Genomic DNA, 24695 nt, shown 5'->3' with positions numbered 1-24695 from the left:
TAAAACACACAAAGGGGTTGGCTTATCATGTGACCACACTCCCCAACTAACCGTTAATTCAAACATGATTGTGTATTCTAAATGTAACTTGCTTAGGTCAGGTCTAGGAATTTCCCTCTTAGCCAAAGTTCGAGTGAGGAGTCTTAATTGCCCATCTCTAACAGTTGAATACTTGATTGCCACAGATGCCTTGCTAATGAAACAGGGGATGGGAGTCCTTCACACTCCCGTGGGGACATTCGCTGGGATTTTCTGGCTTCGTTGTGGCGGGACCCACTGCAGGAGAGTGGTGGCCCAGCCAAATGTCCATTGACTTTCGGCAGGACAGAGCATTTCCAGTGGCGGGTGGGGCCAGAAAATCCCACCCGTTGTCTTTGATGGGTTTTGCAGGCATGCCATCTTTATCTCAATGTGGATTGGAATGCCGAATGTACAATAATGCAAATTAAGTGGCCATCTTGGCTGTGAGTTCAAGTCACTTTTCATCTATGTTTTTAAAAAGCATGTGTTTTTTTTAAAGACAAGTTCAATTCATGTTCCAAACCAGTAGATTAAAAATCATTGTTTGGCAAAAAGCACGTATTCAAGACACGTGTGGTTAACACCATAAGTACGCTTGTTTGATGTAGGCATAGGAAGGAAAGATGTTAACTTTCAGGATCTCATATATGCTTTAATGTTACTTCCAGGTCTTAACCGGACAGAAGGGTTACCCTGGAGCTATTGGGCATCCAGGAGCCACTGGTGTTCCAGGCATTCCTGTGAGTACAATGTTGTATATTCACTATATCCTTCTCCACTTCATATCGCTTGCTGGGCTCCAGTCATTCCTTAAGAAGTAGCTGTAACTGCCTTATTAAAGGGTTTTAACAATGATCATTATTTATTTTTTACGTTTTTAATAAATTATATTTAATAAATTATATCCCAGCATTCCCTTCCATAGTCATTTTCCCTTACGATGCTTGGACCTGGTTCTATCTGAGATCTTAAATACTCCAGACCATGGACTTACCCATTTATGTCTGAGACAATCTTGTTATGGAAGGAGACCTGAACACAAAATCTAGGCTGTCACTCCAGATCAGTACTGAGGGAGTGCTGCACTGTCAGAAGTGCCATCTTTTGGAAGAGACGTTAAACCATCTGCCCCCTCAGGTGGGCGTAAAATATCCCATGGCACTGTTTCAATGAAAAGCAGGGTTGTCCTCGCCAATAGTTACCTCTCAAACAATATCTGTAAAAACAAAATAGATTATCCAGTCACTGCTGTTTGTGGGGTATTGCTGTGTGCAAATTGGTACTTGTGATTCCTACAACACTGACTACACCTCAAAAATTACTTCATTGGCTGTAAAGCATTTTTGGGATGTCTTGAGATTCTGAAAGGTGCTACATAAATGAAGTTATTTTTCCTTCTGTTCTGTCCGTAACATTTGCTAGCCAAAGCATGTAGAACTGTGTAACGTTTGTGTTGTGAAACCTGAACACTAAATTCTGTTGCAAGGCACAATGCGAGAGCTCATTTTCTGAGGAGCAGGTGATGACAATGAGCCAAACACTGTTGGCAGAATGGGAAATCGCAAGCGCACTGCCTGCAGTTCAGCATTGGGGCTGGAAAATTTGAGCAAGATTTCCCAGTGTGGATTTCCAGCAGATGAGTCTCAAGAAACAGGAAAAGGAACCTTTCCTGTTGTTGGCTGCTTATGGTGGCATCATTGGGAATCTTTATTTGTACCTGACCTTTCACACCTTGTGTGACTGGAATCCTTTTATAATGGGAATGCTTCGGTGTATCTTGATCTTAATGAAGCTTATATCTGAGAGCACTTATCTTCACATTATTTAAGATTGTTCAAACAGTGAGTTTGATACTCTGTTATAGGGAAAGCCAGGAGCAGATGGAAAGCGTGGACCACCTGGGAAGGATGTAAGTTTACTGCGCTTCAAAATGGATCCACCTGAAGGCATAACAATGCAACAAGAAAGCTCATTTTACCCGTTGACTCTACTCCTGAAATCAGGCATAAATGTTGTTGTGAGCTCTTTGTTGGGGCACCTCACCCACCCTCCCCTTGCACTGCTCTCAACTCCTACCAGGAGCCAGCCCAATGTGAGGGTGTGAGCAGATCAAATGCTTTTAAATCTTATCGATGGTGGTCTATTGATACAGAGAGAGCAGCGCGGGGTGACCATGCCTTTGATGTTCTCTCTCTTTCCAAACAAGGAAGGAGTTGGCTTTTCAGTGTCTCCCAGCTGATGGAACAGCAGGGCTCAGCAAGTCACTGAGGTGGATCTTGAATTTGTGCAATGGTGTAAAATGTTTGATAATAAATTGGCTGCCCACTTTACATCTCTCCACTTTATATTTTCGGGAATGATGTAAAATGAGCTGGCCACTCTCTATCACTTCTTTTGAACCATCACACCAAGTCAAGATCTACCCCATCATAAGAATAGCTTTTCCCTGTTTCCCCCAACCCTGGTTCATTTTTTAACATTATTTTAATGGGACATGGGTGTTACTGGCTAGGCCAGCATTTTTATTGCCCATCCCTAATTGCCCTTGAGAAGGTTCATGAACATCACCAGAGTAGATACTCAAGATGTTACATAAAGAAGGTTGGACAGGATTGGATATGTATTTGAAGGGAAAAAAATACAGGACTATGGGGAGAAAGCAGGGGATTGGGATTAATTGAATTGCTCTACAAAGAGCCGGCACAGGCATGATGGGCTGAATAACCTCCTTCTGTGCTGTGTCATCCTACGATTCTATACATCAGCCTGTGCTTGAATGCAAAGGATCAGCTGGGCTGAGCCTATAGAGTGCACACATGCTCACAATGGAACCCATGCGATTTTTCACCCATTGATTTAAATGAGAGATCATCAAAAGAAAAGTTAAACAACGTTTCTTCTTGTTCTGCAGGGTGCAAAAGGTGTCCGTGGATTGCCGGGAATTGATGTAAGTCACCTTAAAATTCAAATGCAAATGCTCTGTTTGGTCAATGCCCACGGTGGATTTACACTGGGGAAATATTTTGTATTCATCTGTGTCTACTTCTGAGTAGAAGCCAAATTTAGAATCAGAGAATAAGCAGGGGTTCCCTTTATCATATCCCTCTCCCGGTTTTGACTGTAGGCAATAAGTGGAGAGATAGGTAGACCTGCTTCCAGAGCACAGCAACTCTTGACCAGTTTCCAACCTCCAGGGCAGTCTTCAGGAATTAAACATTGGGCTGTAACTTCTGAGCTCCAAGGTGTCATATTGTTGAGGGGGGATACCCCAATGATACGCTGGGGAACACACCCCTGGAATTTCCCAGGTAAGGATTGCACAGTAATTGCCCAAAGTGCATAATTCTCCTGGGCAATTGCCCTGCACTGAGAACCATCCGAAGTTATGATTTAAATCACAAACTTTGGATGGTTCTGGCTGATTTACGTCAATAGTTACCCAGAAAAAGTTAGAAGAGCTATAACATCTTCTAAGTTCTGGGTAACTTTTGCACAGATCCACACTGACCCCCTCCCCCAAGGGTCTCCCTCCACCACCCCCCCCCCCCCCACCAATGGAACTCACCCCACCCCCAAGGAACTACATCCCCAACAGGAACTCCGCAACCACCTGATTTCCTCCACCCCCACAGGGACTCTTTCCCCTCCCTGCTAGGCCTGACTTCCACCCCCAACCCCAAGGCTTGACCAGACTTGAATACCCCCCCAAAGGCTCAAACTCCCCTCCAAGGCATGACCTGACCTCCCCTGCCCTGAGGCCTGAACATATCCCATGCCCCCCCTAAAATTCTACCCACTTACCTTATACACCTACCTTCCCCCAGTCTTGGAACTTGGCTGGACCTTCGACTTACCTGGATTACAGCAGCTAGTGCTGTAAATAGAGGGTGTGGCCTCCTTGCATCCGACAGAGCTGCCCTCGATGCTAGGATCCGGAGACGCGCAGCACTGCTCAGATCTCACCCAGCCTGAGTTGGAAGATTGGACAAGATAGGATCCAAAAAAAATTGGAGGTAAAAAACTAGGAGCAAACCCAGGTGAAAAACCATTAGGGTTGTTCAAAAAAAGTTGTGTTTTCATCATTTTCCTTTGAACTGTTTCCATTCTTAGGTATAAAAATATTGGGGATAGGGAAATATGCCCACCTAGAGTTGGCAACCATGGCTTGAAACCAGCTACTGAGAGCAACACCAAGAATTAACATGAAGATGCTGCACAACAGAACAGCATTAATGCGAATGTAGATATGGCCAGCAGAAACATTCTTGCCTTTAAGTCAAAAAGCTGTGGGTTCAGGGCCCACTCCTGACACTTGATCACCAGATCTAGGCTAATAATTCAATAGTACTGAGGGATTACTGGAGGCACTGCCTTTTGGATGTTGATGTTAAATTGCCACCATTTGCTCCCCTCAGCTGCGTGTAAAAAATCCTACGGCACAAATCTTTGGCAGGGCAAGAAATTGGAGAGGAATTATCCCTGGGTTTTTGAGGCTGCAGTAAAGCACCATTTGGAGGAGACCTGGGAGCATGTCACCCTGCTTTCAGTCACAGTTAGTAATGTGGTCTGGGTGTGGGGGAGGTGGGGAGGGTGGCGGGTGCAGTAGGGACCCAGAGAAAATGGGACACAGAAATTTTGAAGGAATTGGCGCAGTGAGTTAGCATGCTGTAAATCACCTCCCGAGCCTGTGATTGAATAGAGTTCACAATAGCAGGATTAAGCTTTTCTGTTTTCCAATCATGTGTGAAATAAGATTGAACATTCTAAAACCACTTCCCAGTGGATATGAGCACATAAAATCACCCACAGTTTGGTTCTCCGTTGACAGAAAATTCATAGAAAAGTTACAGCACAGAAGGAGGCCATTTGGCCCATCTTGTCCATGCCAGCCTGAGGACACCCAGGTACCCTTTCTAATCCCACCTTCCTGCACCCGGCCCATAGCCCTGCAGTTAACAGCACTTTAGGAGCAGATCCAAGTACTTTTTATTAGATGTTCTATTACCTTGACTTTTTCTTTTTAGACTTCTAAATCTACCTTCACCTGAATGCTCCCTCCACCCTCTCCTGCGATCCACTCTTATTTTAAGATCCTATCCATAGCCCCAGTTATACGATTCTCTAAATTTAAGTGGTGTTCATCCCAATGGAACAGCTCTCTTTCCTGATTAAAAGTGAGTCCCACACCACTCTGCGCCACAAGTTTAGTTCAGTAATCTGCTCAGTGCGTGGTTTAGCTAACAATCCAGAGATTATCACCTTTAAGGTTTTGCATTTTAATTTGGACTCTTAACTACGCAAATACTCTCAGCAGAACATCATTCACATTTCTATGTGGATAAAATAAAATACTGCAGATGCTGGAGATCTGAAATAAAAATTGAAAACAGTCGCACACTAGGCAATATTCCTGTGAAACGGGGACTAAGGCGCATTGTTGGACCACAAAATGTGCCTTAAATCTTGTGGGGTGGGGCATCTCACATTGTGACCCAATAGTTAGATTTTCTCCTGTATCCTTTAGCTCAAAAATCTTTTGCACTGCAACTTGCTGGAAACATGAGCTGTTAATGTTGTGATGAGAACATCTGGGGTCTCAATGAAGAGTGGGACCAACAGTGTTATCTCCTGAACTCATAAGATTTATGGAAAGAAACAGACAATGACAGAGAAGAGTGAGATCAAGTCAAAACAGGTACAAAAAGAGAAAAGAGGAAAGGCAAAAAAGGATTGGATTAAGAGAGAGAGAGAAAAGTGATGAAGGGAGAGGCTAAGGGCAAGATGTTGCTTATGTGAAGCAAACAGGAGTGTGATCATACAACAAGATCTGGAGATTTAGAACTTGTGACCTATCTCTTAATCCCTTTAACATGTTGGCCAATCAGTGCATTAATATGTGTTGTCCTTTTTCCAGAAGAATCTGGCCCGATGTAAAGAGAATGTTAAGTTGAAGTACTGATTGGATTTGTTCTTTAATTAGAATGAATGACTGGAATGACTGTGAAGGCCTTTCAGAAATCAAGGGCTGTGTTGTGGATCTCAAATGGTTTTCCTCTTGGTCTTTCTCTTTTCATTTTAGGGAAAAGATGGTGTGAAAGGAGAGAAAGGGGCATCTGGTTTGCCTGGACCTCCTGGACCAGGAGCCTTCCCAGGACCTCCCATACCTTTCAATGAGGTATGTAAAGACCGAACGTGCATCACCTTCTGATTATTATGAACTCCTGAACCCTCATTGATGTATACCTCTGTGTTACTGCTTTTACATTTGAAAGGAATAGATGGGGGTGTGGAGTTGGGGGGTGCTGGGGGATGTGGGAGAGGAAGTAGGTTGGAGGCATTTACTCAATCAAAGGTTCAAAAATAAGAGAAAAAGCGGCATGAATGACGTTTATAAATGTTCATTAGGGATACTGCAACAGGTTAACAATGAGTATGGCACTGACCAACTTGTCATTGCAGGAGACTGGGTTCAATTATACAGATTTGCCATTCATTCCTTTGCCGGCTGGACCCCCTGGTATACCGGTAAGTCATAGCGTTTAGGCACTGATATTCATCAAACTCATCCATCACCAAGTGCAGCAGATCATGCACCATAGGAACAGGAGTAGGCCATTCAGCCCACCATGCATGCTTCACCATTCAATTAGATCATGGCTGATCATGGATCTCAACACCACTTTCCTGCATTATCTCCATATCCCTTGATGTCAGTAGTTTGCAAAAAGCTATTGATTTCTATTTTGAACATGCTCATTGATTGATCTTTCACAGCCCTCTGGAATAGAGAATTCCAAATATTTGCCACCGTCTGAGTGAAGAAATTCCGACTCATCTCAGTCTTAAATGTCCTACCCTTTATCCTGAGATTATGTCCCCTGGTTTTAGACTCACCAACCAAGGGAAATATCTTATCTACATCCACCCCTTCACGTCCTGTAAGTATTTTGTACGTTTCAATGAGGTCATCCCTCATTCTTCGAAACTTTAAGAAATACAGACACAGTATCCCCAATCTTTCCTCATAAAACAATCCTGCCATTCCAGGGATTAATCTGGTGAACCTCCATTGAACTCCCTCGATGGCAAGTATATCCCTCCTAAGATAACGGGACCAACATTGTGCACAATATGCCAGGTGAGGTCCCAGCAAGACTCTATACAACTGCAGCAAGACATCTTTACTCCTGCACTTAAACCCCCTCCTGATGAAGGCCAACATTCCAATCGCCTTCCTAATTGCTTTCTGCACCTGCCTGCTAACTTTTAGTGACTCATGAACAAGGACACCCAGGTCCCTTTGGACACCTGCACTTCCCAACCTCTCACCATTTAAGAAATATTCTGTCTTTCTGTTTTCTTCTACCAAAGTGGATAATTTCACACTTGATCACATTATATTCCATCTGCCACATTCTGGCCCATTCACTTAGCCTGTTCAAGTCCCCTTGAAATCTCCTTGCATCCTCCTTACAATTTATGTTCCCACCCAGTTTGGTGTATCAGCAAATTTGGAAACGTTACAATTGATTCCCACATCCAAATCATTTAAATAGATTGTGAAAAGACGTGGACCTAGCACTGATCCTTGCGGTACCCCACTAGTAACAGCCTGCCATTCTGAGAAGGATCCATTTATTCTTATTCTCTGCTTTCTGTCTGTTAACCAATTCTCAACTCATAATAGTATATTTCCCCCAATCACATGCACTCTAAATTTATTTACCAACCTCCTGTGTGGGACCTTATCAAAAGACTTTTGAAATTCCAAATACACCACACCCACTGGTTGACCCCTTATCCTGAGGGTGTGCCCACACGTTCTAGATTATCCACCCGGTGGAAACTACCTCTCAGGGTCTACCCTGTCAAGCCACTTTAGAATTTGTACCTTCAATGAGATCACCTCTCATTCTTCTAAATTCAGGAGAGTGAAGGCCCAACTTACTCAGCATCTCACCATCAAAAACTAGATGTTTGATTCAAGGGAAATAAATTCCTGAATAATCTTTCCTTCTTTTGGGAGCAGAGACTACCTTGAATTCCTGGGTCATAAGGAATGAAGATTGCTACTTTTATATTGCTCCTGTAATACACTCACCTGTTATACAGACTCTTGTAATGCTCACTCCTGTAATAGCCATTATTGTAATATCTGCTCTTGTAATAAATGCTCCTGTAATACATGACTCCTGTAATACCCTACTCCTGTAATGCATAGCTGTTGTAATACACAGCTCTTGTAATACACAGCTCCAGTAATACCTGCACTTTTAATACATGGCTCCTGTAATACTCACTTCTGTAATACACAGTTCCTGTAATACACAGCTTCTGTAATATCCACTCCTATAATACACAGTCATGAAATCCATGCTCCTGCAATAATCTCACCTGCAATACACATTTAATACACAGCTCCTGAAATATACTGCTCTTGTAACAAGTTGTGATAACTACAATCGTTGCAGGCCTAAAATTCTTGGATTTTTCTGCTTTGACCCATAGGGCGAGAAAGGAGAAAGGGGGCTGAAAGGTGAACAAGTAAGAAGCTTTGTTAATTCATGTCTGCTTTCTTTTACTGAATTGCAGAAAAAGTTCAATTTTTCAGAAGTCTTGGTACAATGCAGAGGATCCTTGACAAATAACTGCTTATATCATACTTGCAGATACTAAACTGAAGTCCTATACAGTTCTGTAGATATCAGTGGCATTGCTTATTGGTAAAGATGGGTTAATCCTTAGCAACCTTGAACAAGGGGATTGGGAAACAGGCTTTAGACACTGGATTTGGAGATGAGCCATTTTGTTAGAGTTTACTATAAGGTCTTGGGATACTTAGAATGAGTAGGGAATTACTGAAGTCAAAGGCGTTTAACTGAGACTATGAAGTCCCTAAGGACAGAAGAGTTTCCCTAATGTCCTGGTCAGCAATTATCCCGCAATTAACATCACTAAAACAGATTATCTGGTCATTATGACATTACCGTTTGTGGGTGATTATTGTGCACAAATTGACTGCTGCATTTCCCTCTTTACAACAGTGAGCAGTGTTACGATCTCCATAGAGACCAATAACTTTGAAAAATAAGTTTGAACTGCCAGTTAATAGCTGAATGGCTGACATGACAAGATTTCACATTTTAAGACATTTACTGTAACAAACAGACTAAAGCCACTCTTTATTAAACATCATTTTTTGTACGCCTTAAGCTACAGAGCAGAACTTTTAACACAACCGAGAAAACCCACTACCATGAACGTTTTTCAGAGCTCTGAAGAAGGATCATACAGTCTCGAAATGTTAACTCTGTTTCTCTCTCCACAGATGCTGTCAGACTTGCTGAGTTTTTCCAGCATTTTCTGTTTTTATTTCAGAACAAGTTGCTTTATCTTAAATTAAAGACACAGTCCCAAAGCATAATCTTATAAATCTGATAATTGTACCAGCGCATTTCAAAAGTGCTTCATTGGCTATAGTGCGTTTGGAATGTGCTGAAGTCATGAAAGGTTCTATTTAATGCAAGTTCTTTCCTTTTAACTTTCCTTCTTAAGGCTGATTCAAATTAAAAATTAATTTTTGACGCACTGTAGAATGCTAGACATTGGTTGTTGACTTCAGTGCAGTTGTGGGGAGGTCACAGTAGAAGTCAGGGACCTCATCAAAGTGAGGGAGTCAACCCCGCCCACTTTTACATAGGCCAGGATTTTCGGTCCGTCGGGCAGGTGCGTTCCCGACCTGAATAAGTGTCAAATGACGCACAATGACAGCGGGCAAGCGTCCCAATGTCATTGCACACTCGCGTGTTATTTCAGTCAGCGGGCAGGAGTCAGCGGCGTGCCCGCCGACAATTAAAAGGCCTATTAAGAGCATTATAGTAATAATTGAATTAAGTTTTTCACTGTCCATCCAATCTTACCGTTGGGGGGGCAGGCGAAAAGGCCAAGCGGCCTTTGGGTTTTTTAGGAAATCTCATCCATGCGCGGGATGAGGTTTCCAACAGCTATTAAAAATTAAATAAAAATTTTAATAGTTCATTAATAACATGTCCCTGCTCATGTGACAGAGTCATTTATAACATTTTAAAATTCCTTATTTTTAATTTTCAAAATCTTCAACTCCCTGAGGCAGCTCTGTGCCTCAGGGAGCTTTTCCTGCGCGCACCCACGTGCATGCGCAAAGTTCCCCTCTTGCCCTCCTCACACCCCCCACATCCCCCCCACACAGGCAGCAGTGAGCGCTGCAGCACACGTTTCATGCTGGGCGGGTCGTAATTGGCCTGCCGTGAAATTGCTGCCGGGCCCCGATCACAGGCAGCGGTCGGCTTCCCGACTGCGCCCACTCGCTCCTGGCGAGCCTGTCCAACGAGGGCAAAATCCTGGCCTTAGTACCAATAACCCCACTATAGGTTGCATTAGCAGAGGACGGGTCATCTATGCCTCTTTCATTCCAGGGAAGATATGTTTAATGTGGAGATTTAAAAGGTGTGAAGAAAAAATTAATTGAGAAAGGAATAAAGGACTTAAGGCTCACCATGAGATCCATCTTTTCAGAAATAATTGTTTCCATGCTAAATCTGAAACTTGGGAAATGATTGCAAAGCATATCATTTGATGGGATAGGATGAGAATGTTATGTTTGGAGCATAAGAAGAGAAAGAGATGAAAGGTCAGAGGAGCAATGACCTATTACCTAAAATAGAGTGGGACCAGAAAGATTAAGGCTACAGTAAAACGATGCTTCCGTGATAAAGAGCCATTTTGCATTTGGTACGAGTTTCTGAAATTGAAGTTTGACAATTTATGTGTTGCTCAACGTAGCTTGATCACAACACATGAAGGAAAACCAGTCAGGTTGTGTTACAGGTGTGTGACTTTCCCAGGCAGAGTTTCCCCTTCAGCTTCAGCCAAGCAATACTTTAGGCCCATAAAAACAAAAAAACTGCGGATGCTGGAAATCCAAAACAAAAACAGAATTACCTGGAAAAACTCAGCAGGTCTGGCAGCATCGGCGGAGAAGAAAAGAGTTGACGTTTCGAGTCCTCATATCCCTTCGACAGAACTTGAGTTCGAGTCCAAGAAAGAGTTGAAATATAAGCTGGTTTAAGGTGTGTGGGGGGGTGGGGGGGGGTGGGTGGGTGGAGAGAGAGAGAGAGAGAGAAGTGGAGGGGGTTGGTGTGGCTGTAGGGACAAACAAGCAGTGATAGAAGCAGATCATCAAAAGATGTCACCAACAATAGAACAAAAGAACACATAGGTGTTAAAGTTGGTGATATTATCTAAACGAATGTGCTAATTAAGAATGGATGGTAGGGCACTCGAGGTATAGCTTTAGTGGGGTTGGGGAGAACATAAAAGATTTAAAAATAATGGAAATAGGTGGGAAAAGAAAAATCTATATAATTTATTGGAAAAAAAACAAAAGGAAGGGGGAAACAGAAAGGGGGTGGGGATGGGGGAGGGAGCTCAAGACCTAAAGTTGTTGAATTCAATATTCAGTCCGGAGGACTGTAAAGTGCCTAGTCGGAAGATGAGGTGTTGTTCCTCCAGTTTGCGTTGGGCTTCACTGGAACAATGCAGCAGGCCAAGGACAGACATGTGGGCAAGAGAGCAGGGTGGAGTGGTAAAATGACAAGCAACAGGGAGGTTTGGGTCATTCTTGCGGACAAACCGCAGGTGTTCTGCAAAGTGGTCGCCCAGTTTACGTTTGGTCTCTCCAATGTAGAGGAGACCAATGTGGAGAGACCAAACGTAAACTGGGCGACCGCTTTGCAGAACACCTGCGGTCTGTCCACAAGAATGACCCAAACCTCCCTTTCGCTTGTCATTTTAACACTCCACCCTGCCCTCTTGCCCACATGTCTGTCCTTGGCGTGCTGCATTGTTCCAGTGAAGCCCAACGCAAACTGGAGGAACAACACCTCATCTTCCGACTAGGCACTTTACAGCCTTCCGGACTGAATATTGAATTCAACAACTTTAGGTCTTGAGCTCCCTCCCCCATCCCCACCCCCTTTCTGTTTCCCCCTTCCTTTTGTTTTTTTTTTCCAATAAATTATATAGATTTTTCTTTTCCCACCTATTTCCATTATTTTTAAATCTTTTATGTTCTCCCCACTCCCACTAGAGCTATACCTTGAGTGCCTTACCATCCATTCTTAATTAGCACATTTGTTTAGATAATATCACCAACTTTAACACCTATGTGTTCTTTTGTTCTATTGTTGGTGACATCTTTTGATGATCTGCTTCTTTCACTGCTTGTTTGTCCCTACAACCACACCAACCCCCTCCACTTCTCTCTCTCTCTCTCTCTCCGCCACCCCCCCCCCAACCCCACACACCATAAACCAGCTTATATTTCAACTCTTTCTTGGACTCGAACTCAAGTTCTGTCGAAGGGTCATGAGGACTCGAAATGTCAACTCTTTTCTTCTCCGCCGATGCTGCCAGACCTGCTGAGTTTTTCCAGGTAATACTTTGGGCCCAATTGCCAAAGGCAAAATTGCCTTTTATGTTATGTTCCTTGTTTGCATGAATGAGCATCCCTCTTTCACTTTCAATTTATTCATCTGATATTCTAATGCATAACCAATTTTTTTAAGGGTGACCCTGGACCACAAGGAAAAGGAATTGATGTCAAGGTAAGAGAATAATATAATGAATAAGCCCTATCTGAAATAGCTTTACACTATATAATATACAGAGACTTTGCAATCCCCCTATATCAAGTTCAACGTATTTCAGTTTCCTTTGACATCAAGTGATAGAGATGGAAATTTTACTATTAGCTTCTACGCGAATCTGTGGTCTCATCCTGTCCTGTGAGATAACCCTTAGAAGACTATAATGAGGAATTACATTCTGGGCATGACATTATTTTGGCACCAATAGCATCCTTATAGCCTCTTCAAGGTAGAAGGATTATCGCAGGACTTCAGAAGAACCATTTTCTGCCTACGGTAAGGGCTTCCCAGAAGCAACTTATTCATTTACTGCTTTGGCCAATTTTGTAATTCCCTCAGTTACCTTGTTGAAGTCCACTCTGTCCTGTATTTTCCTTGTTGAAGATGGCAAGGTGGTTATCTGCCTCTGGAGTCCATCTGTGCTACTACATAGAGGTGAATGACTGCAGCCTGTGGTTGATTCTTATCTCCCTCTGTGGACAGCACAGCATTCCCACAGTAGTTTAGAAAAGATCAGGATCTTCCTTTATGGGGAATCATAGGTGCATCCCCACATCCCACTATTTTATAATGTGACTCACTGCTGCTCCGATGAATTGTGTCACAATTTTTTTTCATTTATTTAAAAGCTGCCTTATTAATTCCTACAGTAGAGATGTACTATCAAGAGGCTTCTTTAGTTGAACAACAAACTTTATTAACAGAGCTGCTGGATTAGCTGCAGACCTCTAATAAGGCTACAATATACTCTCTAGACTTGGAAAACTCTGCCCTTTATAAGCTTCCCTGTGCTTGGTGCTGATTGGCTGTTCTGACTATGTGACCCTTACTCAGTAGGCTGGCCTTAAAGCAACAATCACCACACCTACTTGTATCTCCTTCTTGGATTTCCTGCTTTGATGGAATTTTACTTGTGCTGTAAACGCTGTGGCTGGACCCCTTCTTCAGCAACCTTTTCAATTTTGCATTATCCCCTATCTGCTGAATGATTGAAGGAAAAATAGGAACGAAACTCAAAGTCTAATTGCTCACAATTTAAAGAGTAACTTGGGGTAGATTTTGCGTTGGACTTATTTTCAATGAACATTAGGCCCCTAATTCACATCGTGAAGGGGCCGAACAAACCATTTTAGGCAGCCGCCGAGGACAAGTAAAGAATTGGGCTCCACAATTTTAAGCAGGACCAATGTTCCAGCAATTGTTAGGCGGCAAAAGATGGAAATGATGTTGTGTGACGTACTTCAGATATTTGCAATGTAATTAACTATTCTGCCCACATTTGAATAAAACAAATTCGATGCTATCTGTTAATTCCTGTCAGAAATACTGGAAGTTGTGAGAAACTACAGATTGGCTCCCAAAGATTTGTCCGCCAAATTCCAGCTGAGATTAGAATTCACTCCCTGGTCTTTGATCGTAGAACGCAAAAGTGTGAAAGAGCTATCCAATTAGTCTCACACCACCACCCCGCCCCCCGCTCTTTCCCCATCTCCTTGCAAAGCTGCCCTTTTCAAACATCCATCCAATTCTCTACTGGAAGTTATTATTGGACCTGCTTGCCCCACCGTTTCAGGCAGTGCATTCCAACTTGCTGAGCAAAAAAATTCTCTTTATTGCTCCTCCTGGTTCTTTTATCAATCATCTTAAATTTGTGACTTCTGTTTACTGACCATTCTGCCAGTAGAAACAGTTTCTTTTAATTTACTGTATTGGAGCCATTCATCATTTTAAACACTGCTATTAAATCTTCCAACCTTCTCTGCTATAAGGAGAACAGAGCTTTGCTGGTCTCTCCATTTCACTGAAGTCTCCCATCCATGGCATCATTCTGGCAAATTTTCTCTTCCTTCTCTCCAAGGCATTGACATCCCCCATAAAATACAGCGTTCAGAATTGCACACAACACTGCAGCTGAGGCCTAACCAGTGTTTTATAAAGATTTAATATAACTTACTTGCTTTTGTAATCTATTCTTCTATTTAGAAAGCATTTTTAACAGTCTTCTTAACTTATTCTGCCATCCTCAAAACTTGAACAGAATTTAATTCCCTCCCTCGTGGCGAGTTTGGTGCCAGGGAAGGCAATTAATCAGGTGGGAGAATGGCGGGTGGAGGGCCCATTGTCTTCCCGCCTCACCCCCAATTCAGTCTGTGATGGGAAGGCTCGTGGATGGCTTTCCCACCATACCACTAATTCAGGCCCTTAAGTGGACAATTATTGCCCACTTAATGGCTTCATCCTGCTGCCACTGGTATTCACCCAGCAGCGGGCAGGACACTTCCCATGTGGGAAGCCTGTGAAGCAAACCCTGTCGGGGTTGCTTATTGACTTCCATGAGTTGGGGGGGGCTGGTGGGTGGTCCTGTGTTCAAAGGTATTCCCTTGGCATTACTGACAGCAGCCACTGCCTTCCTGGTGGCACTGCCAAGCAATGAAGAATTGCAGGCTTCTGATTGCTTGGTAGCTGTTGGCAGCAGGACTGCCGCTCACAGGGCCCTTGATTATGGGGAAGGACCCCACTGCCCAGTTAAGTGCCTGATTGGCACTTGATGTGGCTGGTCTTACCAAAAGGGGTGCCATGGGGCTCTTGCCAGCCCTCCAGCCGGCAGGCGAGACTCCAGCCACCAACATTCCGCCACTTGTGTGTGTGTGTACCCTTCGATCTCTCTGTTTATGAACCTTCTTTAAAATTGTACCATTTAGTTTATAAAAACAGTGAATTGGCTTACCTCCCCAGATGCCTAGACATCACAATTGGTTTCTGTACCCTTTTGCTATGGAGACAATTGACCAGTTAGCATGCTTCAGACTGGCGTTCAGCAGGAGAGAGGGAAAGGTGGAAAATGTCTGTTAGTGCTAAATTTTTCTTCATATACCTGCCTGCTGTACAGTACCACTTATCTCCTGTTAACTCTGTCAGTATTATTAACTTTTCTTTCCACTCCACAGGATTTGGAAAAGCTTTTTGACATTTATGGTATAAAGGTACGTAGATGGTTCAGTATCACAAACTAGTGATACTTAACCAACCACCGTAACTACTGCAGCGGTATATTCAAAATCTAGATAGTAACACAGATATTGGCAGTCTGTTAGCCTGAAGTCAAGATCAAAATCAAGGTTCAACTGCCCAAATGTTTAAAGGGGAACTTGGAGTAGATTTTGCTCTAGACCTATTTTCAACAGGGGATAGGTCCAGTCAAGGGGCCTAACTGATCAACTGACATGGCATTGAGAAGAGTTTCAAGGGTTCTGAAGAAGAGTGATATTTGACTTGAAACGTTACCTCAGTTTCTCTCTCTACACAGATGCTGCCACACCAGCTGAGTATTTCCAGCACTTTCTGTTTTTATTTCAGATTTCTAGCATCTGCAGAATTCTGCTTTTATCACATATAACAGATTATCTGGCCATTATCACATTGCTGTTTGTGGGATCTTGTTGTGTGCAAATTGTCTGCCACGTTTCCTACATTACAATTGTGATTTATGTTCATAAACTGTACTTCATTGGTCATAGTGTGCTTTGGAACTCTCCAAGGTTATGAAAGGCATTAGATAAATGCAAGTATTTTCTTTAAAATGTTAATTCCTATTTCATTAGCTGGTCTTTGGTGAGAAGCCACAAGGCTACCCACTGGAGCATGGAAGAGATGACTACCGCCTTCTAAAGGCAACTTCAGATGGGCAATAAATGCAACCTTGCCAGCATTGCTAATGTCCTGAGTGTAGCGTTTTCTAAGTGGCTGTATCGAAGTAGAGACTCACTGCAAGGTCACTGCCAAAAAATAAAGCAGCCGGGATAAGAACTCACTAAGCTGGGACCTTACATCCTGGCCCTTAGTCTTGAACTAATTTTAATATCATTATTTGATTATTTTCTTAAAAAGGAGAAAAGAACTTTGAATTAAAAAGCAAGACAATAAACAAGGATTATCTGACAACATTTTCTGTATTTTGTTTAACAAACCCTGCGATGCAATCAAGTTTATATTCCATGTATGGTCAATATTCGTTCCTGAAACCATGTATTAACTAAGTGAGATCTGTTTTGCAGCTGTCTCTTTTGAAGAAATTAATCGATAAGCTTCTTCAAAGTGGCGTGGAGGAGGTTCTGCAGCAGCTCTCAAGCTCTAAGAAAGACAAAACCACAAGGAAAATCCAGGATTTAAAACAGGTGGCTGAGTTAAAAGTGAGTTCAAACAAGTTCTGTCTGAGGTATATGGTTTTTGTGGGGTGAGGAGGGGTTGCAGTTCCAATGTTTATTACCATGAATTCCACAATGCTCATTATTCCCTGCATATTCACTCCAATACCCATCATTCCCTTCACATTCACTCAAATACCCATTATTCACTGTATATTCACTTCAATACCCATTGTTCCCTGTATATTCACTCCAATACCCATTATTCTCCACATTCACTCCAATACCCATTATTCTCCACATTCACTCCAATGTCCATATTTTTTTTTTGTTAGTAATTATTAATTTAAAAATATTATTTTGCCAGTAGAATCAGCCCTATTGGTACATCCTAACCAGGACATTTTGTTTTCCCTTTGGTATAGGTACAGGGTTCATCTCTGAAGTATGACATATCTAGCCAGCCTCTCCCTGAAGTGGAAGGGACGGTAGAAGAACTTGATTTAGATACAGCAGATCCTGGTCATTTGGGCTTAGCTCATGTATACCAGAATGGAAGTACTTCATCCCATGGTGTAAAGGTGAAGGTAAGAGCACTATTTTAAGGAGGACATAGACAGCAACGCACTAATTACTGGAAATCTATATAAAATCACTGAATAGGCCTCAGCTGGAGTATTGTTCGCATTTAGACCGTACGACCATAAGACATAGGAGCAGAAATTAGGCCTTTTAGCCCATCGAGTCTGCTCCGCCATTCAATCATGGCTGATAAGTTTCTCAACCCCATTCTCCTGCCTTCTCCCCATAACCTTTGATCCCCTTACCAATCAAGAACCTATCTATCTTGGTCTTAAATACTCTCAATGACCTGGCCTCCACAGCCTTCTGTGGCAATGAATTCCATAGATTCACCACTCTCTGGCTAAAGAAGTTTCTCCTCATCTCTGTTCTAAAAGGTCTTCCCTTTACTTTGAGGCTGTGCCCTCGGGTCCTAGTCTCTCTTACTAATGGAAACATCTTCCCCACCTCCACTCTATCCAGGCTTTTCAATATTCTGTAAGTTTCAATCAGATCCCACCTCATCCTTCTAAACTCCATCGAGTATAGACCCAGAGTCCTCAAATGTTCCTCATATGTTAAGCCTTTCATTCCTGGGATCATTCTCGTGAACCTCCTCTGGACCCTGTCCAGGGCCAGCACACATCCTTCCTGAAATATGGGGCCCAAAATTGCTTACAATATTCTAAATGTGGTCTGACCAGAGCCTTATAAAGCCTCAGCAGCACATCCCTGCTTTTATATTCTAGTCCTCTCGAAACAAATGCCAACATTGCATTGGCCTTCCTAACTACCAACTCATCCTGCAAGTTAACCTTAAGAGAATCTGGACTAGGACTCCCAAGTCCCTTTGCACTCCAGATTTCTGAATTCTCTCCCCAATTAGAAAATAGTCCATGCCTCTATTCTTCCTACCAAAGTGCATGACCTCACACTTCTCCACGTTGTATTCCATCTGCCACTTCTTTGCCCATTCTCCTAAACTGTCCAAATCCTTCTGCAGCCTCCCCACCTCCTCAATACTACCTGTCCCTCCACCTATCTTTGTATCATCTGAAAACTTAGCCAGGATGCCCTCAGTTCCTTCATCTAGATCATTAATGTATAAAGTGAAAAGTTGTGGTCTCAACACTGACCCCTGCGGAACTCCACTAGTCACCGGCTGCCATCCTGAGAAGGACCCCCTTATCCCCACTCTCTGCCTCCTGCCAGATAGCCAATCTTCTATCCATGCTAGTACCTTGCCTCTAACACCATGGGCTCTTATCTTACTGAGCAGCCTCCTGTGCGGCACCTTGTCAAAGACCTTCTGGAAGTCCAAGTAGATAATATCCATTGGCTCTCCTTTGTCTAACTTACTCGTTACCTCCTCAAAGAATTCTAACAGATTTGTCAGGCATGACCTCCCCTTGGTGAAACCATGCTGACTTTGCCTGATTTTACCATGCACTTCCAAGTATTCTGAAATCTCATACTTAATAATGGACTCTAAGATCTTACCAATGACCGAGGTCAGGCTAATCGGCCTGTAATTTCCCGTCTTTTGCCTCACCCCCTTCTTAAACAGGGGGGTTACATTAGCGATTTTCCAGTCCTCTAGGACCCTCCCTGACTCCAGTGATTCCTGAAAGATTGCCACTAATGCCTCCTTTATCTCTTCAGCTATCTCCTTCAGAACTCTGGGGTGTAATCCATCTGGTCCAGGTGATTTAGCCACCTTCAGATCTTTCAGTTTTCGTAGCACCTTCTCCTTGGTAATGGCCACCATACTCACCTCTTCCCCCCAACTCTCTTGAACTTTAGGGATGTCACTCATGTCTTCCATTGTGAAAACTGACGCAAAGTACCTATTCAGTTCCTCCACCATTTCTGGGTGCCATACTTTACTAAGGATGTTAAGGTTTTAGAGAGGTTGCATATGATAATTATTAGAATGATAGCGAGGATCTGTGACTCCAGTTATATTGTCTAGAGAAGCTGGGATTGTTCTGCTTAGACCAGAGAAGGTTAAGGGGAGATTTAATCAAGATGATTAAAATTGAGAGGTTTTGATAATAGTCAAAGGAGAAATCGTTTCCACTGACAGGAGGTTCAATAACCAGAGGGTACAGCTCTTGGCTAATTGGCTAAAGAACTGATGGGGAGATGAAGAGAATTTTTATTTAAACACAGCAAATTGTTATGATTGGGAATGCACTGCCTGAAAGAGCAGTTGAGGCAGATTCGACAGTAAATTTTGAAAGATAATTGAATAAATACTTATAAAAGAAACAAACATTACAGGGGTTTGGGGAAAGAGCAGAGAAGTGGAACTAATATGATAGGTTTTTAAAGGGAAGGAAATCTGTCACCCTTACCTAGTCTGGCCTACATGTGACTCCAAACCACACACAATGTGGTTGACTCTTAAATGTCCTCCGAAATGGCCTAGCAAGCCACTCAGTTGTAACAAACCACTATAAAGTCACAAAAAAGGTATGAAACCGAACAGACCACCCGGCATTGACCTTGGCACCGGAACGACAATGGCAATCGCAGCCCTGTCGACCCTGCAAAGTCCTCCTTACTAACATCTAGGGGCTAGTACTGAAATTAGGAGAGCTGTCTCACAGACTAGTCAAGCAACAGCCTGACACACAGTAGCAGCAGTGTGTACAACCTACAAAATGCACAGCAGAAATTCAACAGGCTCCTTCAACAGTACCTTCCAAGCCCACAACCACTACCATCTAGAAGGACAAGGACAGCAGAAAGATGGGAACACCACCACCTGGAATTTCCCCTCCAAGTCATGTACCATCCTGACTTGGAAATATATTGCCGTTCCTACACTGTCGCTGGGTCAAAATCCTGGAACTCCCTTCCTAACAGCACTGTGGGTGTACCTACACCACATGGACTGCAGTGGTTCAGAAGGCAGCTCACCATCACCTTCTCAAGGGCAATTAGGGATGGGCAATAAATGCTGGCCCAGCCAGCTAAGCCCATATCCCAAGAATGATTTTTTAAAAATTTAGATACAGCCAGCTATCCTTGACTATTAAGTAAGTTAGAGAACCACATACCAATAATAGTTGGTGATGCAGAGTTCACTCTTGGTGCAAACACAGGAAGTCTTTGTCTGTTGTCACTGATCTTACCCACCCCATGATGACTAAGAAGACCAGGAGGATGCCCAAAGCTCTGCTTGAAGAATGCTTGCGAGCATGACATAAAGGCCCTAAACATGGATTTTCACATGTGGGAAACACTAGCCAATGATAGAGGCAAATGGTGACATTACCTTTGTGTATCATCATGGCAATTGGTGGCTATAGCAGCTTGACAAGATGGCGATGCCGAAAACAGCACAATGACCCCTGATAACCAGCTCATATGCAACACTTGAGGCAGAATCTGCCTGTCACAGATTAGTCTCTTCAGCTATCAGCAAAAGTGCACCACATGAAACTATTGCATGTATGTGCTGCATGTCCATCATCTTACATAAATGGAAGGATGCCGACGATGGTACATAGCACATTGGGCCTACTATCCTAGGGACATCGAACTAGAATGACTGAAAAGCAGCACCTTAGGAAGGCTGATGCTAAGCAGACTCACTTGGGCCCCTCTATAGAATGAGATAAATATGGCAGAGATGTGCTTTTCATCACATTCACCTTTTTAATCTGCTGGATGCCATTAAGGTGGCTGAGAGTTATCTTGACTGGTCCGCTGTAAGCATTATTCCATTCTTTCCAATGTCTGGTCACCAAATTTGGTTATTTGATTATTAATAGCCCCCAGAATCAAAGCAAACAGCCCTTCCACACTATGCAAGTGTTTAAGTGGCTACTTAGGCTCAAATTAAAATTCCATTAGTAGGTGCTGGACCCTCATTATTGGTGTTGTTGCTTCACCGGTTACCCACTGTGCAGATGTATGTTACATTGCTCCAGGACAATATTAAGTTATTGATCACCAGACTTCCAAGGTGCTGCTTCTCAGCCATTCTCGGTTGATGTCTATGGGGACCCAATGTGTTTTGTATTGATTGGGCCTATTTTATGCATCTTGTGCCCATTAATGCACACAGTTTAAGCAACGCTTGAACAGCTCCCCCTGTAATCCTGCCTTGAATTCTGTTGTGTTTCTTTCTCATGTTATTTAAGAAGTGAGTTTCCTTACTTAAAGCTCATAGATTGAGCAAAAACCATGTTTTTTTCATTCGTACGGCTGGGAAACCAGTTATAGTTCGATGACAAGGTCGACAATCCATTCAACAGCTTCAACTGACTCAGTGTGAATGGTTGTGATGCCACCAGGGAAGGATCTTTCAGGGCAGGAGTTGGGTGATTGCCTGACTTTTTTTTTCTTTGTTTGTGATTGGGATGTGGACATCACTGGCTAGGCCAGCATTTATTGCCCATCCCTAATTGCGCTTGTTCAGAGGGCATTTAAAAGTCAACCACATTGCTGTGGGTCTGGAGTCACATGTAGGTAAGGTTAGCTGAGCTTCCCTAAAGGGACATTAGTGAACCAAATGGGTTTTTACAACGGTTTCATGGTCATCATTAGACTTTTAATTCCAGATTTCTATCTAATTCAAATTCCACAATTTGTCAAGTTAGGATTTGATCCCAGGCCCCCAAAGCATTACCCTGGGTCTCTAGATTACCAGTCCAGTGACAATAGCAACACACCACCAATTCTCTTTAACTGACTTGGATGGCTAATGTTATAATTAGAGCTGTTCTTCATGTTCCACTTGTGGAGAAAGTGGCTACATCTTCCCTAGCCTGTCCTCAAGTGGTTGAGGGCTGTCCACGTTTTCTGTGGAAGGTTGAAATCTGAGACTTCACCACTCGGGTCAGTTACCAGGTTGCGGCTGGTGATGCTTGCATTGCGCTAAGGAGAGGTAGGACTGTCATTAGTTTATAGGGTGTGTTCCAGCAGGGACTATAGGATTTCAGACGAGTATGTGGGATTCTTTTGATGTCCTGTGTCAGTGGGAGTGCTTTGTTAGCTGTCAGAAGATGGATTTCTTTGAGGAAGATGTTTTCCTTGCGGACATCAGGAGGTTCAATGTGTGCTAGCACAGGAAGCTACTCAAGCTGTGTCACTCTCAACGGTCCAGAAATATTAAAAACAAAAACAGAATTACCTGGAAAAACTCAGCAGGTCTGGCAGCATCGGCGGAGAAGAAAGGAGTTGACGTTTCGAGTCCTCATGACCCTTCGACCGAACTGAAATATTGTTCATGTCATCCTCAAGGTGGATATCTACAATGTTTGTGTGGTGGTTCCTGAGCCTGGCCGAGCAGCATTACTCTTCTTGTGGGGTAAACCTGGGCAAGAGAAGCAGTGCGCAGTGTTGGCTCTGCTGCCCCAGGTGGTACCTGCCAGTTGGGGGGCATTGCTGCTTCCATGGTGGGTCTGATTAGCAGGAGGCGTCCCAGGTTCTTATAAATTATTGAGAGTAGGGCAATGGGGCAATAGCTGCATGGGTCATTGAGTGGTTTTCTTGGATTGGCACCAGATGTTTGGATGTTGTGCTGTGGATTCCCCTGATTCAATGTTCTTCAGGGCAAATCTCACAGATGACTCCTGCTTTGCCTGGTTTGGTTGCTGTCAGGCGTTATCCACTTCTTGTATGTAAGGGCTTGAGAGGTCCATCCATGGGTCAGTTGTCCCTGAAAGAATTCATTTTCCAGTGGTTTTTTACAACTTGGATTGGGAGTCCAGTAGCTGGGGATCAGTCGCCTTCTTGACAACATTAGTGCAGAGGTTTTCAAGTTGGAAAATTTACTTTAACAGGAGGATGACTTGAAGGTTGCTGTCCCTTTCCATGGGTGCATTGCACCTTCAAATGCTTTGTACTTTCTCTTAGTTTTATTCATTGATTCTTGTTCCCTGCTTATGCAGGAGGTGCCTGAGAATTTTAAGAAGGAGAAAGGGTAAGAACAGCAGACCTGAAATTTCAGAACCAATCAATGCTGAAGGTAGCAATTTAACATCAGATCCAGAAAGGAGCAGTTTATCGCTTACTGAAACAGTATCTGATGGTCAGATCACGGCAAGCACAACCAGGGTGGGCTACATTCTGGGAATATACTGACTTGCATTAATCCAGCTGGCTTAAGGTCATGTGTAAAAAGTAACAGATGGTTGCCATGGTTAATTGGCCCCGTGATCCTCCAAACACATAATTCCTGTCTTTTCCACTGAGGTTATCCAGCAGAAGATCAGAGAACTCATGGACAGAGTATAACCAGCTATCAACAATGATTTTCAGTGTTCCCCTGGGATCTCTGCTGACTACCTGCCAAAGCTTTGGCAGGAGACTGGAAAATTCAGGGCCTTGAAGAGGAGACCTTTCCCATTTGCAGGGAAGGAAATTTAGGAGAGCCACCTGCAGGCATTCTTCTGTGTCAGATCATTACTTGGTTTCAGGACAGGGCTGGTAATAGAAAGTAGTTAAATATCTTAATAATCAAAGGTCTTATCCTCCACAAAAGAAACCATTGGAAGAAAATGACAGCAACTGTTCTGTTAGCTCAAAGATCAAGTCTCTGACCTCATAAATGCTAAGGCTTTTGATCCTAAGTGCCAGAGCTAATTGTGTTAAAAGAAAACCCAAGCCCAGGGAATGCCAGCAATGAAGAGTGTAAGTAACTTCACATTAAAGGACCCGATTGCTTCCGACCACTACACACTCCCCAATCTCATCACTGCCACTACTGACCTGACCCCACTTACCCCGCCCCCCAGCTGCCCCCAGTCTCTGCTTCTGAAGAGACCCACACAAACACTGGGGCCAAGCCCTAGCCCTGACCCACGCCCTGATCCCCCAACAACATATACCAGAGGGCCAATGTTTGGCTGAAGTCAAGGTGGAGCATATACAAAAGTGCCCATTTTTAGCACCCTAGCATATTTTAGATGGTATGGAGAACACCATGCTTGATGCCATGTTCACCAACTTTAAACCTCTGCATATTGTCATAGTCACCCCTACCCAGTATCTATCAAGCTTGCACAGTGCAATACTATTCCACACATTTGTTGCGAACTTTCCTCATGAAGTCGGTATTGGATGATCTGGAATATTCTTTGCATCTATCGACCACTCTCAACTACCCTCAACCAATCACTCTTTAAGTAAGCTGTGATTTAAGGTACAGGCCTTCAAATTCCAGCATAAAGCCCAAAAAAGGTTGTTTTTACTCATTTATGTCTTGCCCTTGAAGATCTGCTCATCTCGCTGGAAGTTATGGGGGGATTCAGAACCAACACTGCAC

The 24695-nt window shown here is 43.2% G+C and overlaps 1 protein-coding gene across 1 annotated transcript in view; it reads left to right on the top strand.

The window, feature by feature from the left end:
- LOC121286154 (collagen alpha-1(VII) chain-like) overlaps positions 1 to 24695 on the top strand; it is a 188135-nt gene that overhangs the window by 137570 nt on the left and 25870 nt on the right. The window contains exons 53-62 of the mRNA XM_041203135.1: positions 690 to 761; positions 1886 to 1930; positions 2933 to 2968; positions 6101 to 6196; positions 6481 to 6546; positions 8530 to 8565; positions 12627 to 12665; positions 15656 to 15691; positions 16763 to 16897; positions 17278 to 17439. Coding sequence (XP_041059069.1) covers positions 690 to 761; positions 1886 to 1930; positions 2933 to 2968; positions 6101 to 6196; positions 6481 to 6546; positions 8530 to 8565; positions 12627 to 12665; positions 15656 to 15691; positions 16763 to 16897; positions 17278 to 17439 — 723 coding nt within the window. The remainder of the gene's footprint in view (positions 1 to 689; positions 762 to 1885; positions 1931 to 2932; positions 2969 to 6100; positions 6197 to 6480; positions 6547 to 8529; positions 8566 to 12626; positions 12666 to 15655; positions 15692 to 16762; positions 16898 to 17277; positions 17440 to 24695) is intronic.

This window comes from Carcharodon carcharias, chromosome 13 (assembly GCF_017639515.1).
Source record: "Carcharodon carcharias isolate sCarCar2 chromosome 13, sCarCar2.pri, whole genome shotgun sequence".
In the NCBI taxonomy this organism is placed as follows: domain Eukaryota; kingdom Metazoa; phylum Chordata; class Chondrichthyes; order Lamniformes; family Lamnidae; genus Carcharodon; species Carcharodon carcharias.
The sequence above is the reverse complement of the archived record's forward strand: the minus strand, read 5'-3'. Positions and strand labels throughout refer to the sequence as shown.